Here is a 14,289-nt window from a genome sequence, read left to right as displayed (position 1 = left end):
TGCAGGAGGCAGCCAGTCAATGCTTCTCTTTCACACCCTTCCTCTCTCTTTAAAAAAAATCAATAAAAATATTTTTTTAAAAAGAACTGGTATTGAATGCATTATTTGTTGAGTGAGTCATACAGATTCCTCATTGTATGAAGTCATAACGTATTAATAGAGAAGATATCTTTTCATGTTGGGATGTTTTAAGGGCTTAGTTCTGTAAGGATAAAATTAGGGAGTTGGTGTGTGCCATCACAAGTGTTTGCCCATAACTCTTTTCTTCATAAGAAGTGATGGAGCAAGACCCTTTTCCTTGAAAAGAAGGAGGGTACTTCAGTATACTACTTTTGTTGCTTTGCCCTTTGCTATGTGACTCTTCAGTGCCAGAACATCCATTAAACGTGTGGTTCCTTGCTGAAGCCCTTGTTTTTGCAGGGGAGAACGATTCAACATCAGGTTGAAAGCACCTGCCCCTCTTTTGCTGGCAACTAGTTGCCTTCCCTTTATGGGGTAGACGCTTATCGTGATTGCAGTGAGGATATTTGCAGCTCTGGTGATCTTTGATCCTATGATTCTGTTACAAAACAGAAATTCTCATTTATAAGTAATTCTGTGGTTGTATACATTATTTTGTGGCTATATAAGAAGTTTTTATTTATTTACTTTTAAAATATATTTTTATTGATTTCAGAGAGGAAGGGAGAGGGTGAGAGAGATAGTAATCATTGATTGGCTGCCTCCCGAAACCCAGGCATGTGCCCCTATTGGGAATTGAACCGTGACCTACTGGTTCATAGGCCAATGTCAACCAACTGAGCCACACTGGCCGGGCAAAAGTTTTTATTTTTATAAGTGAAACTTAAATGTTCCCTGTTAATTCTGTAATGTTTTATTTTTTTTTGTTTTTTTGTTAATCCTCACCCGAGGATATTTTTTCCATTGAGTAGAAGGGAGTGAGGAGAGGAGAGGGAGAGGGAGAGAGAGAGAGAGACATTGATTGGTTGCTTCCTGCATGTGCCCTGACTGGTGTCTGGGATCAAACCTGCTACCCTTCAGTGCTCAAGTAGGCTCTGTAACCACTGAGCACACTGGCCAGGGCAAATTCTGTAATATTTTTTTGATTAATCCATTTAAAATGGTGAGCTGACATTAACATTTCTGAGACTGAATGCCTCAGAAACTTGACACTTAGAAGAATCACATTGTATTCAGAGACATACTAGGTGTGTGTTAGGGTATAAACTTTTCATTCATGGATCCCTTACTTAACTTTGCATTTCCCATTAGCCCCTGTGTAAAATAAGTACTCCGTGAATATATATATTTGTTTTTAAATATATTTCTTTATTGATTTCAGAGAGAAAGGGAGAAGGAGAGATAGAAACATCAATGATGATAGAGAATCATTGATCGGCTGCCTCCTGCACGCCCCCTACTGGAGATCGAGCCCACAACCCAAGCATGTGCGCTTGGCCGGAATCGAACCTGGGACCCTTCAATCCGCAGGCTGAGCCAAGCCGGCTAGGACCTCAGTGATTATATTTTTAAAAAAACTGAGATAATGTAATTCACTTGGTTAGTGATGCTCCTCAGTTAAACTTTTTCTTAATTTCAGTATTTTTATTTTAAGAACCACCAAGTGATGCCAATAGAATATATTACCAGACAGAAAATTTTAAAACCTGTTAGCTATAATGATTTATTAACTAGATTTCCCCCATGTTTCATTTCTAGAAGAAACAAATGACAAGAAAATCTGGTGTTATATAGGTCTTTCTAAAAATAAATTCTAGGACTGTTGAAGGAACAAATTCAATCCAGCTCTCACATTGTTGTACTTCCTAATGATTTTAGAGGAGCAGGGAGGTGACTCAGATGACCTGCAGAGTCCTCTGTTACAAAGGAAGCACACACTTGATTTACCTGCTGTGACTTGACTAGAGAAGGGCAAATTGTTGATGTATTTTAGGCTTACTTGAAACAAAAATTGAAAGCTGAAATTATAGCAGCTAATATTTAGTTATTGCCAGGTACTCTTTTGAGCACTTTATCTGCATTATCTTCTGTATGAGATTCCCATTTTATAAATAAATAAAGAAAACAGGCTGGAAGAGGTTAACATTATTTTGACCAACATCACATAGCTAGCAAGTGATAGGGCCAGAATTTGAACCCAGTTTTGCCGATAGGGCCTTAGGTTCTTAACCACTGTTCTGTAATATTTTCTTTGTTGCGTATTCCCATACAACTGAGGAGGTACCATCTTGTTCCCAAAATAAACAGCATTGCAGTTTTAATAGGGTTCAGGAAGCAGTCCTTATAATTAGGTTTCTAAAATAAGAAATTAATCTAGTAAGAGACAAGTTTGATTAATAAGTTTTATTTTAAAAAGCACAATACTATTTTAAGTCAGAAGAAAGGAACATGTATTTATTGAACAAAATTACTTTGGTAGTACATTTTTGTAAATTTCCTAGTAACTCAGAAAGCGTTGTCTGTGCCCTATTAGATACTTCACAACCATTAGATACTTCACAACCATATGAAGAAATGCAGTTTAATACTTCAGCATATCGTTTGAGGAAAATACAACTTGTTCTTCTATCACTTTATAAAGTGATGAGAAGACTGCATGGAATAAAGGGAGAAAGAAAGGAAAGTGTATTGTTTTAACGGTAGTTATATACCTTGAGTGGACTAAGGAGTTACTATTATTTGTTTTGCAAGAGAGCAAGCTATCCTCTCTTGATACCAAGGAGACCTCATTGACTGGAGCCTTAGCCCTTAATGCCTATAAGGATTTCCTTTCACTTTAGACTTAATCCTTTTAAGCTCCTAGGTACAGGAATAAATGTTGATTTTCACGGTAGCATTTTACCACATTGTATTTGTTTGAAAAGTTATTCTGCCTTATTCTTAAATATTGCTATGTACGTTGTGTTTCCAGGTAGGTGAGCCTGTGAAACAATATGAAGAGGAGAAAATAGCCTTTTAAGGAAACTGGCCCACAGAAAGGATGGCCTTCTTGGACAATCCAACTATCATTCTAGCTCATATTCGACAGTCACATGTGACCAGTGATGACACAGGAATGTGTGAGATGGTTCTCATTGATCATGATGTTGACCTAGAGAAGATTCATCCTCCTTCAATGACTGGAGACAGTGGGTCAGACATTCAGGGAAGCAATGGTGAGACTCAGGGCTATGTATATGCCCAGTCAGTCGATATTACCTCAAGTTGGGACTTTGGTATTAGAAGACGCTCAAATACAGGTAAACATTGCCTTTTAGTCATGTTCTGAGCTTTACATCACTAAACAATCTTATAGAATAATGCATAATGTTGGACTAGATTTAATGGCAAAGTCTCAGTGTGTAAACAGGAGTATGCATGTCTTAACACCAAGAATGGGTCAAAGCAGTATGTCCATCTCCACTGCTGAATGGAGAGAGCCTCTGGAATGATGCTATTAGAAGGAAGTAGAAGAGGTATAGTGAAAAAGTTGGCTATTAGGGGCATGTTGGGTGTTCTATTTCTAAAGTCTGTAGGAAGGGACTTGTTTAAGAATCTTCAACAAAGCAACATCGGTCCTAGTAGGTAGACTGCTGGGAGGCAGATTTCAGGTTGACATAATACAGAACCTTTTTTCTTTTTAATACATTTTTATTGATTTCAGAGAGGAAGGAAAGGAAGAGAGATAGAAACATCAGTGATGAGTGAAACATTGATTGGCTGCCTCCTGCACGCCCCCTACTGGGGATCAAGCATGCAACCTAGGCATGTGCCTCGACTGGGAATTGAACCCTGACCTCCTCGTTCATAGGTGGATGCTCCACTGCTAAGCCACACCAGCCAGGCAATACAAAACCTTTTAGATAGGCAGCTGACCAGCCAAGGAGGGCTGCTGCCTGAGACGGTTCTTGCCCTTGGAGGAATTGTAAGGGTTGGAGATTAGAAGGAGATAGCTGAATATTTACTGGGGCTGCTTTTTGAATAGGAATTCCTACATTGGGTGTGAATTAGAAAAGGTGCTCCTGTTTTTGATACATTACCTTTTTTTCTTAAGTTGATCTCTGCACTTTGATCTTTGTGGCTTGAAAGTACTTAACTTTGATATATATATTTAGTCATTAGTTTTTAAAAGTTTATCATTGCCCATTTTCCAGCTTTATTTTTTTGGAAGCATTTCAAGAGAAATGTGATGAACCAAGGCCTTTACTGCGACAGATAAATTATTTAGAATATATAATTGTTCTATATCAGGGTATTCTAGGAGATCTTTTTTTTCGGGGGGGGGGGCAATAAATCAGAAAATATAATCTAATCAGTAACAGTAACCTGCTGTTGCTCCCAAGAAAAGTAGTGGTAGGAGATGTGGTAGAACATTGAAAATACTTGAAGAAAACTGCAGGTAGAGCAGGTTACAATTTACAGAGAAAGACATGTTAAAATTTTGGTTCACAATTCAGTGTTCTGTGACATCCACAAAGAATAATTTGTTCTCATGATGAAAATAATTAATAGCATTTTCTAGTATCTAAAGGAACTTTTATCAAAATAGGATTTGAGTGAAGGTTTGACTATAATTTAGAACCATTGATTCTTCGTTCTCTAGTTGAAACTGACTTCCTTGTAGGTTATTGAGATGATATCTTATATGACAGGTTGAATAGATTTCAGTAGGAGAATGCTGCTCAATCGAGAGCTTCATGATTATATTACTTCAGCTGTACCCTTCACATTTATTAATTGCAATTGAATGGAGTGGGATTTGGTTAGATACAGTGGCATTGTCAGAATGCTTTTGCCAGTGTAGTTTACATTTCTGGCAAGATTAGTTTGTGTTTCCCTACCACAGTGCTAAGGCAGGAGTGTATGATTTCCTACCTTTGAGAAATTTACTTATTTATTTTTTGTTAGCATCGTGCCACAATAGGAAGTGTAATAGGAAACTAACTTAAAGAGATTGCATTAATTGTGACTTTCTTTTCCATTGTGGTCCATATGGATGTTGTTAATGTATGTTGGACAATATTTATTTAAAAGATTGGTTCAGCTGATTTTGCCTATGATAATCAGCCTGTGGTAATATAATCACAAATGCATAATTTTAGGTGATGATTTGTTATTGTTGTTGAATTTCTTAAGATAGCACTTATATAATTAAGATTGTGGGGTGTCCTGTGACCAAGGAATTTACTTTTTAATCCTTTCAGCATATCTTAAAATTTTGTATAAGAAAAATTGTTCTTTTTAAGATTTGACTAATGTTACAAAGATACAAATCATTTATTTTACTACCTATAAACTATTTCAGCCCACTGAAGAAAAGCTATGCTAATTTATATAGCTTTGACATTTTATAATTTTCATGATTTTTAGATAAAGGATTTTATATTTAAAACTTTAATAGTCTAGTCTGAGTTCATTTATCTTTAATTTTTGAAACGGGTAGAGTAATTCATAACAGTAATTTTATTCCTGTAATGTAATATTCACTTCAGTTCATTTGTGCATTAAAATTCCTTTAAGACCGTTATTAATGATTTATATAATGAAATGTCATATTAATCACAGAAGTTTTCACATTTTATTATTCTCTTCCATGTTAATACTATCTTTATGATCTCTATTAATGTTTTATATCCTCTAATTTCAATTATAAATCAAGAATATTTTCATGTTTTTGTTAGTATTTGCTTTTCAGGGGTGCCACCTTTAAAATTTTATGACTTTTTTTCCTACATATACAATATAAAACATCTTTATTCATATAAAGGTAGTTAATTATGTCTTTGTTTATAGTAAACTTTCATTGACAAACTTATAGTTATAATATTTCTTTTCAAGCTCAAAGATTAGAACGACTTCGAAAAGAGAGACAAAACCAAATCAAATGCAAGAATATTCAGTGGAAAGAAAGAAATTCTAAGCAATCAGGTAAATGGAATAATTTTCATTGTTAACGTGAGATTTATATATTTAGTGTATATTATTATACAAGTGTTTTTATTTTTATTTTTTAATTTTATTGATTTTTTACAGAGAGGAAGGGCGAGGGATAGAGAGTTAGAAACATAGATGAGAGAGAAACATCGGTCAGCTGTCTCCTGCACGCTCCCTACTGGGTATGTGCCCGCAACCAAGGTACATGCCCTTGACTGGAATCAAACCCGGGACCCTTGAGTCCGCAGGCCGATGCTCTATCCACTGAGCCAAACTGGTTAGGACTTAATTCATCCTTTTCAATCCTCTGGGTGGATACCTCTTGTGTTTTGAGATTTGAACTCTTCATTTGGGTGCCACTCTTCAGTCTGGGTCACAGGGATTGCACAGTGTGTACAAAATGTGCGAGGCAGGCACATTTTGTACACACTGTCATGCTAGTACCTTGTTCTTAGAACCAAGGAGTACCTTTGATTTGGATGGGCCTCTGGGCTGTAGATTTCTCCAGGCAGTTCTAACCTAGACTTTACCTTGCCTTATTATGGCCTCAGTAACAATCTCTGTTGCATATATGCGAATTCTTCACTTTAGCTTAAAAACCACTATGTTACTGGTATTATTAGCATTTGCAGTATATGTTCATATGATAATGTATTATTAAGAAGCTGGCCACATTATGTATTTTCAAAGCTTTAGTCTCAATAAGAGAACACATGAAAAAAATTCCAAATAAAGTGCTATTAAAATATTTTCTAATGTTTATATCATGTTTCCTAGACTTTTTTTTCTCCTTTCAAAGAAATGCCTGCAGTCTGCCTTCTATACCTTCCTAGCAACTCCCAGTACCACTCTGCATTTAATAGATGTCCAATAAATTTTTGTTGACTGACTCCATTGCTATAGTATACTGTTATAAAACTAACAATCTAAATGATTACTAATTATCACCAACACCTATCTAGTGCTGTTCTAAGCAGTTCTTCTGCATTACCTCCAATGCACTGATCTTATAAGGTGTAGATATCATTGATTAGATGAGACAGATGAGATGGAGGCTCAGAGAGATTAAATTTGCTAAAGTTACAAGGCTAGGAAGTGGTAGTGCCGAACAGAGCCATGTTTTGTATCTAGCACTGTCTGCCTCTAAAGGCCAACCTCTCTCTGCTAAACCACACTATGTAAAGTGGTTCTTGCTTTCTCTTGTGATTGTAAACCTGAGTGTGCTCAATGGGTCTGATTTTCATAATGGTTGCTTCTAAATGATGATCCTGTAGAACCAGAAATCCCTTTTTTGCATCTCATTTCCATGATTTCCTGTATATTTTTTTATATATATTAAAAATCTCTTGCCTTGGCCAATTTGGCTCAGAGGATAGAGTGTCAACCTACAAGCTAGCTGAAGGGTCGCAGGTTCGATTCCAATCAAGGGCACGTGCCTCAGTTGCAGGAAAGGACTCTTTGGGAAGGTGATGGTTGGGCAGAGAAGGAGTGAACCACACAGATATTGGGAGATGAGTGTTCTAAGACAAGCGAACAGCAAATGAAAAGTTTCTGTGTGCCTGATGTATACAAGGAATAGCAAGGAAAGGATGCTTATTGGTTGGAGTAGAATAAGGGGAAGAGTGGAATCAGAGGAGTAAGTAGTAGGAAACTTGATCATGGAAGATCTTGTAAGAAATGTAATTTTTACTCTCAGCGAAGTGATTTGATCTAGTAGTGATGTGATATGTTACCTACTTTTTTATTTTTAGCTTAAATTTCCTTTAATACAACTTTTTATTATAGAAAATTTAAAACATATACAAAAATAGAGAGAATGGCATAATGAACCCCCCATACTATTATTATAATACTCTCTCCTTTTCCTCATCACTTTGTCTTCCAGATTTTTGTGCTAGGTGACATTGGAGAGTGTGAGAGGATTAATTAAGATGTGCACCTTGACTTTGAGGAACTATAATTCAAAAATCACAGAATATTAGAGTCAGGAGAGATCTTCAAAATTATCTAGTTGGATAAGCCCAGAAAGATCTAGTGAATTTTCCAGATTACACACCAGGTAGTGGCAAAGCCAGGCGAAAGCTTAGGTCCTCTAGCTATGAATGCGTTTCTTACAGAATGGCTGCTTTGTTGGTTTGTCTGACTCACCCCAACCCCAACCCGGTCCTTAAACCCTAGTTGAATTAACAATCCTGACCTGTGTGTTTCTTATTGGTGTATATGAAGCTTTTTTTTTCGCACATTAGACCTGAATATGTCCCTGGATCCTCCTTCCTTAAGGTTCCAAAGAAGACTTTTTAGGTAAGGTGGACTGGCTGTCTTTCTATGTGTAATCACAAAGATGTTTCTATCTTCCTCTTGTATCACAGCCCAAGAATTAAAGTCATTATTTGAAAAAAAGTCCCTCAAAGAGAAACCTCCAAGTTCTGGAAAGCAGTCAATATTATCTGTACGCCTAGAGCAGTGCCCTCTGCAGCTGAATAACCCCTTTAATGAGTATTCCAAATTTGATGGCAAGGTAAGTAAAAATAAACTTTGTGTCTTTAAGTCCATGATTTTCTTTCTTTTTTTTAATGTATATTTTTATTTATTTCAGAGAGGAAGGAAGAGGGAGATAGAAACATCAATGATGCAAGAGAATCATAGATTGGCTGCCTCCTGCACGCCCCCCAACTGGGGATCAAGCCCGCAACCTGGGCATGCGCCCTTGACCAGAATCGAACCTGGGACTCTTAAGTCCGCAGGCCAGGGCAAGTCTGTGATTTTCAACCAGTGTGTTGCAAGAATTTTTGAAACATGCAATACCTGACTACTTAGTCAGGGGCACTGGCCTCTTTTCCCTTAGGTTGTCAAAAAGACAACAGCCAACACAACAATAGCCATCTGGGGTGAATGCCCTATCTTGAACCATAAATTTATTTTTTCTGGAATGCAACTAAGAGAAGGAAGGGTCCCCCTAGGGGACAAGAATGTCAGCCTCTGGAAATGGCATGTTGGGCTATAGAGGATTTTTTTCTTAAATACTAAGTTGATTCATTTGGATATGTGAGAAGTTACCGGGTTAGGTTACATGGTTGGAATTTATTTTCTTCCATTGCCTGAAACTACCCATTGTTTGAGAATGTGATTGCTGGAATAATTAATATGTGGTAATGCTTTGATGCCAACAAAATAGCACAGCTCTTTTAAAATATTATATTCTAGAATTGTCATCGTCATCATACTATTAGATTCTTTTATATAAATATTTAGGTTTGAATTTGTCAGAAGGTTGTGATCTCTGCTTGGTATTTAACTTCCAAAGTAACAAGGAGAAATTTTTTTAAAATGTGAAGAAGCCATTTCGTCAATCACAAAGGAATTATTTTTGCTAGATGTGTGTTTACACTTAAGACTCTGGATGCTTTTGTCATATCAAGTCTCTTTGTAATCAAAGAATGTGGGGCAGTCACCATTACACATTGATTAAGAAAGATTTATATAAGTCTATCTTGTGATGAGATGCTATTTTATTATTACCCTACATATTACAATTGCTAAAATATAATTAAACCCTTGTTCTCATCTATTTTTAATATTGATGCATTTGGCAGATATGTAATGAAAGTGGCTAATATTTGAAGGATATTGTACTGTACATATTAAATTAGTCTTTCTTTATCTTTGTGAAATGCATCAATATGATATTCAATGACATCTCAATGATTAATAGAGAATTATACTTGAGTCAAGCCTTTTTGTAACCTAGAAATTAAAATGACTATTCAAATAACACCTCAAAATGATCAAATTAGCATTTTGTGATTGCATAATAATGGGATTGTAGTAGTTATAACAGCACCATGGCTGCCTCTGGAGTTAAGATCATGTCAACCCCTTGATAATAAAGCCTTTTCTGTGAGAGTCAACTTTAATAATTTCCAGATTGATTCTTCCCATAAATCATTTGATGTTCAGCACTAAATTTTTGTTGCTGTTGTAACTTAAAATTATTTTATTCTTATTCAGCTCATATTTAAGAGGTGAAATGAGTGTCCTTTTAAAATGATTCACCATCTTGTCATTGAACACCATGCTTTTTACCTCAAATGTAAGGTTTTCCCATGTATTTTTCAAAGGTTTGTTAAAGCCACTAAAATATGTAGGTTTTTTCCCCTATATTTATTCACAATGCTTTTCTTGGGAATAATGCTTGCCTTATTTACATAATTAACTGAGTTGCTTAGGTCTCTTGGGCAAATGGTACATAATTGGGGAGAGAAGGGGACAGGGAAGAGTTTGGGGTCTAATTAAATATGCTAAAAAACTACTTAATTATGTATTTCCTCAGGAGACTAACTGCTGTGAAATCCTCCTTAAGATTAAGCTAGCATTAGGTTTGAAAAAAGGATTTTGCTTTTGATATAGCTTTGCTATTACATTGTGGTTAAGCTAGCACATCTTGTTCTGACGGTTTGTGCAAACTGGATTGTTGGTGTTATTGATTCTAAGGGTAAGCATCTCTCAGCTGTTGTGCTCAATTAAAGCGAATACTTTCAAATAGTTTTTCGTTTCTGTAGCTGGTTAATTTCATTTTTTAAATTGTGGTTGATTAATTTCTTGAAGGCATACAATTGAGAGGAGAAGGCTCTATTTAGGCATGTGCTTTGCTGTAATTTTGGCAATGGTTTTTATCAGGATTATTATATTTATATTATTTCTTTGGCAAATTGGTGGTATTACCTTTAGATTCATAGATTATGAATAAGTCTATTTACTGATCATTTGAAAAAAGTCCAAGATAGATTGAGGTTCGATTTAGGGCTTAGTAGGATAAGGCAAAACAAGGTTGAACCATCTGTCCGAATTCTTCAGGTTTGTTGAAAACAGGACCTCTGAATAGCTTCATTAACGAAACAGAAACTCTCTTCTAGAGGTTGAGACCATCAGAAAACTTCTTGTGCCCTTCCTGACTTCACTGTTTGTGGGAAATGTTGTTGGATATGACAAGGAGTTGCTTTGAAGTGCTAAGGGAGTGGTCGCTATGGATAGGCAGTAAACACTCGGCACTGATTTAAGTGCCCCTAACTATGTGGATTTCTGCCCTGTCCCTCCACTTGTTTCAAATGAAGTCATATTTGAACCATCAAACTCTTTCCTTTCCATGCCTTATCACTTAAGAAGCTTTTGCTAGTTAGTCATCACTATTTTAGTTAAACTGAGTTTGCAAATATTATCAACTAGAGGCTCAGTGCACAGATTTGTGAATCGATGGGATCCCTCGGCCTGGCCTGCACCCTCTCGCAATCCAGGACCCCTTGGGGGATGTTGGATAGCCAGTTTCGGCCTGATCCCTGCAGGCCAGATCCAGACAGGAGAGAGCCCGATCCCCACAGTCCTGATCCAGACAGGAGGGAGCCTGATCCCCAAAAGCCTGATCCAGACAGGAGGGAGCCTGATCCCCGCAGGCCTGATCCAGACAGGAGGGAGCCTGATCCCCGCAGGCCTGATCCAGACAGGAGGGAGCCTGATCCCCGCAGGCCTGATCCAGACAGGAGGGACCCAATCCTGACAGGCCCGATCCAGACAGGAGGGAGCCCGATCCTATGCATTGAACGTCTGTCCCCTGGTGGTCAGTGTGCATCATAGTGACTGGTTGACCCGTTGTTTGGTTGCTTAGGCTTTAGTATATAGATAGATATAGATAGATCATCAGAAGTTCAACTGTCCATTTCCTGTCAATACAGTTACTACCAAATAAATAGTACCGATTGCCAGTTGTGTCATCTTGGTTTGGTTTTCTTCACCTCTCCAAACTTCAGTTTCTTTACCTATGAAAAATAGAGTTCCTTCCTCACAAGCTGATGAGATCATCGGATTGGATAATCCTATAGGATAAAGCCCCTAGCTAGCACATTGAGAAGCAGTATAATTTAACTTACAAGCAGACCTATTTTGTGGTAAGAGTTGCGTTTGAATCCTGACTCCTCCACTTAGGATGTTATCTCAGGCCACGTACTTCACTTCTGGAAGCTCCAGTCCTCTTATGTGGAATGAGATGATGACAGTGTATCTTCCTCATGAAGATTAATTGAGATAAGACCTGTTTAGCAAGAAATGTAGCCCCAGGAAGCACTTCTGCCTCTTTCTCTGTAAAGGGTGGGGCCAGTGATGCTGTCTCTCCTATTAGATTGTTGACAGGATGGAGTCAGAGAAAATGAGCTCTTAAAGCCAGGAGTTCAGAGTAGTGTCATGAAACAAGGTGTGTAGCAGACTGGAGGAAGGTGGTTTATCTGTTGGAAGCCCAGGGAGTCTAGTGGGGTTTGGCCTTTAACTTTAAATGGAAGATAAAGACAAATAATTACTTCCTTTGTGTATTTTTATTTTTGGCAATGGCTATGTTTTTAAACATCAAGTAAGAAGGTAGTTCCATAGTAGTAATTGTTTGGCAGTTTACTAAAATGTTAAATATCTTTCTTATTTGACTTAGTTAAATTCTACTCTACATGTAGGGCGAATGTTTGCCTTGGCAAGTGCTTAAAAAGGCAGAACCACTTCTGGTTCATATAGACAACTGTGACATGGATGATGCTAACTTGTTAGAAAGTAACCATTTCTCTGTTAGAAACTGTTTTAACAGGGAAGCTGCAGAGAGCATGGGGGAAGGGATAATTCATGAGTGCTAATTGCTTGGCTGTTAATTTTCATAAGTGTTGATAGAAGCAGTTCCTTAAATTAAACTTTGTTTAAAATGTATCAGGGGAAATATTCCACAATGTCGAGCCTGAAGTGAAAATTAATATGAATGCTGTGGCAATTAACACATACTGGTTAATAGCTTTTAGCAGCATTTTGGGATGATAGTCCTTAAATACATTTTTGCATGCTGCTCTTGTTTCAGCATTGTTCCATTCTATGTCTGGATAATTATGAACAAATGTTTTCTACAATTATTGGCATTAAATAGTTCTCTTCAAAGAAAGTCACTTAAAACTTTGCAGAAAAACATGAAGCCACTGAGAAATACTGCAAACAGAAAAGGTCAGCAAATTGAAATCGTGTTAAAAAAAATTGCCTTTTGAGGAAAAATCTGAACTTGGAATATTTGCTGTTATCATGGGAATGGGTCCCTCTGATATGTTAAGCTACTTTAGCTTCATGATTTCTTACTAAAAATTATAACCTGGACTTTTCGTGCTGGTTATGTTCTAGACTGCAGTTTTTGCTTATTGCTGCCTGAGTGGAGGTGTGGCCTTGAGCCTAGGGGCTTTCTGGATTTAGAGCTTTCTTCTTTCCTCTGCACCCTGCAAGTTGGCCAGTGCCCACCCTCCCCCAGGTGGCTGAGAAGTTGGCTGCATAATAATCTCATTCCCCCACCCCCTTCCTTTTCATAAGAGTGTTCCTTGGTGCCCATTAAGAGACAAATTGTGTGTGTGTGTGTGTGTGTGTGTGTGTGTATAAGTGTGAGAGAGAAAAGAGAGAGAAAAGAGAGAGAAAAGAGAGAGAGAGAGAGAGAGAGAGAGAGAGAGAGAGAGAATAGATATCAGAACCCAGAGAACCCTTCGGTGCACTGGGTGACATTCAGCCAACTGAGCCACTCCAGCCTGGTAAGAGAATTTTAAATGAGGCAGATGCCAGATGTCATTTACGAAAATATATTGATTGTAATTCTTGGAGGTTAGAGGACCAAGAGGTAAAACATGGGCATATTTTTCTTATAACGAGATTACTTTGTAGTACCACCCTCTTCCTTGCTAATTAATTACCTGATTAGTGTTTAAATCTGGTTGGAATGAATTTAAAGCACTGAGGTCCTAGGGAGAACCTAGGACACAATCCTTATAGGTGTGGTGGGGACTGGAGATGGTGGGATTGAGAGTTGATCTCCTACATATATGTTGGCATCTTCCTCTTTTAATCGATCATAACAAAACTGTGATGTAGGGAGTATTATCTCCATTTTATGGATATGCAAGTGAGGCTCACAAAGAGAAAGTGACTTGCTCAAGAATTTACAGCTATTGTTATGGAGAAAACAAAACACTTAATAATTGAAATTTTCAGAATTTAAAAACAAAAGAATTTTCTCTTTACCAGTGAACTTGAGCTCTGACAGAATGGATTAGATCAAATCAATTATATCTTTTGGGTGAGTTTGCTTCTTGTAAGCCTCAATTTTCTTACATGTAAAAAAGAAATGAGATTGGGCCTGTGCTGGGGGTTGGGGCATGGGGATGCTTTACACATCGAATATATTGTATGTACCACAAATGATTTTTTTCTTTCCACTGACCTTCCTGGTATACAGAGTGGATTCATTGGTCTGTCCATCCATCCATCCACCCGTCCATCCATCCATCCATCCATCCTTACATC

At 37.4% G+C, this 14,289-nt stretch overlaps 1 protein-coding gene across 19 annotated transcripts in view; it reads left to right on the top strand.

The window, feature by feature from the left end:
- Positions 1-14,289, top strand: part of MAPKAP1 (MAPK associated protein 1) — a 199,553-nt gene that overhangs the window by 20,281 nt on the left and 164,983 nt on the right. For 15 of the 19 annotated variants that reach the window (XM_054726891.1, XM_028130852.2, XM_028130851.2 and 12 more), the window contains 3 exons: positions 2,933-3,260; positions 5,839-5,928; positions 8,304-8,452. In XM_054726891.1, coding sequence (XP_054582866.1) covers positions 3,002-3,260; positions 5,839-5,928; positions 8,304-8,452 — 498 coding nt within the window. In that variant the 5' untranslated portion in view covers positions 2,933-3,001. The remainder of the gene's footprint in view (positions 1-2,932; positions 3,261-5,838; positions 5,929-8,303; positions 8,453-14,289) is intronic. The other 4 variants (XM_054726898.1, XM_054726896.1, XM_054726897.1 and 1 more) reach the window with 1 other exon arrangement.

The sequence above is a fragment of the Eptesicus fuscus genome, chromosome 15 (assembly GCF_027574615.1).
Source record: "Eptesicus fuscus isolate TK198812 chromosome 15, DD_ASM_mEF_20220401, whole genome shotgun sequence".
NCBI lineage: Eukaryota > Metazoa > Chordata > Mammalia > Chiroptera > Vespertilionidae > Eptesicus > Eptesicus fuscus.
Note: the sequence above shows the minus strand (reverse complement) of the source record. Positions and strands in the feature narration are given on the sequence as shown.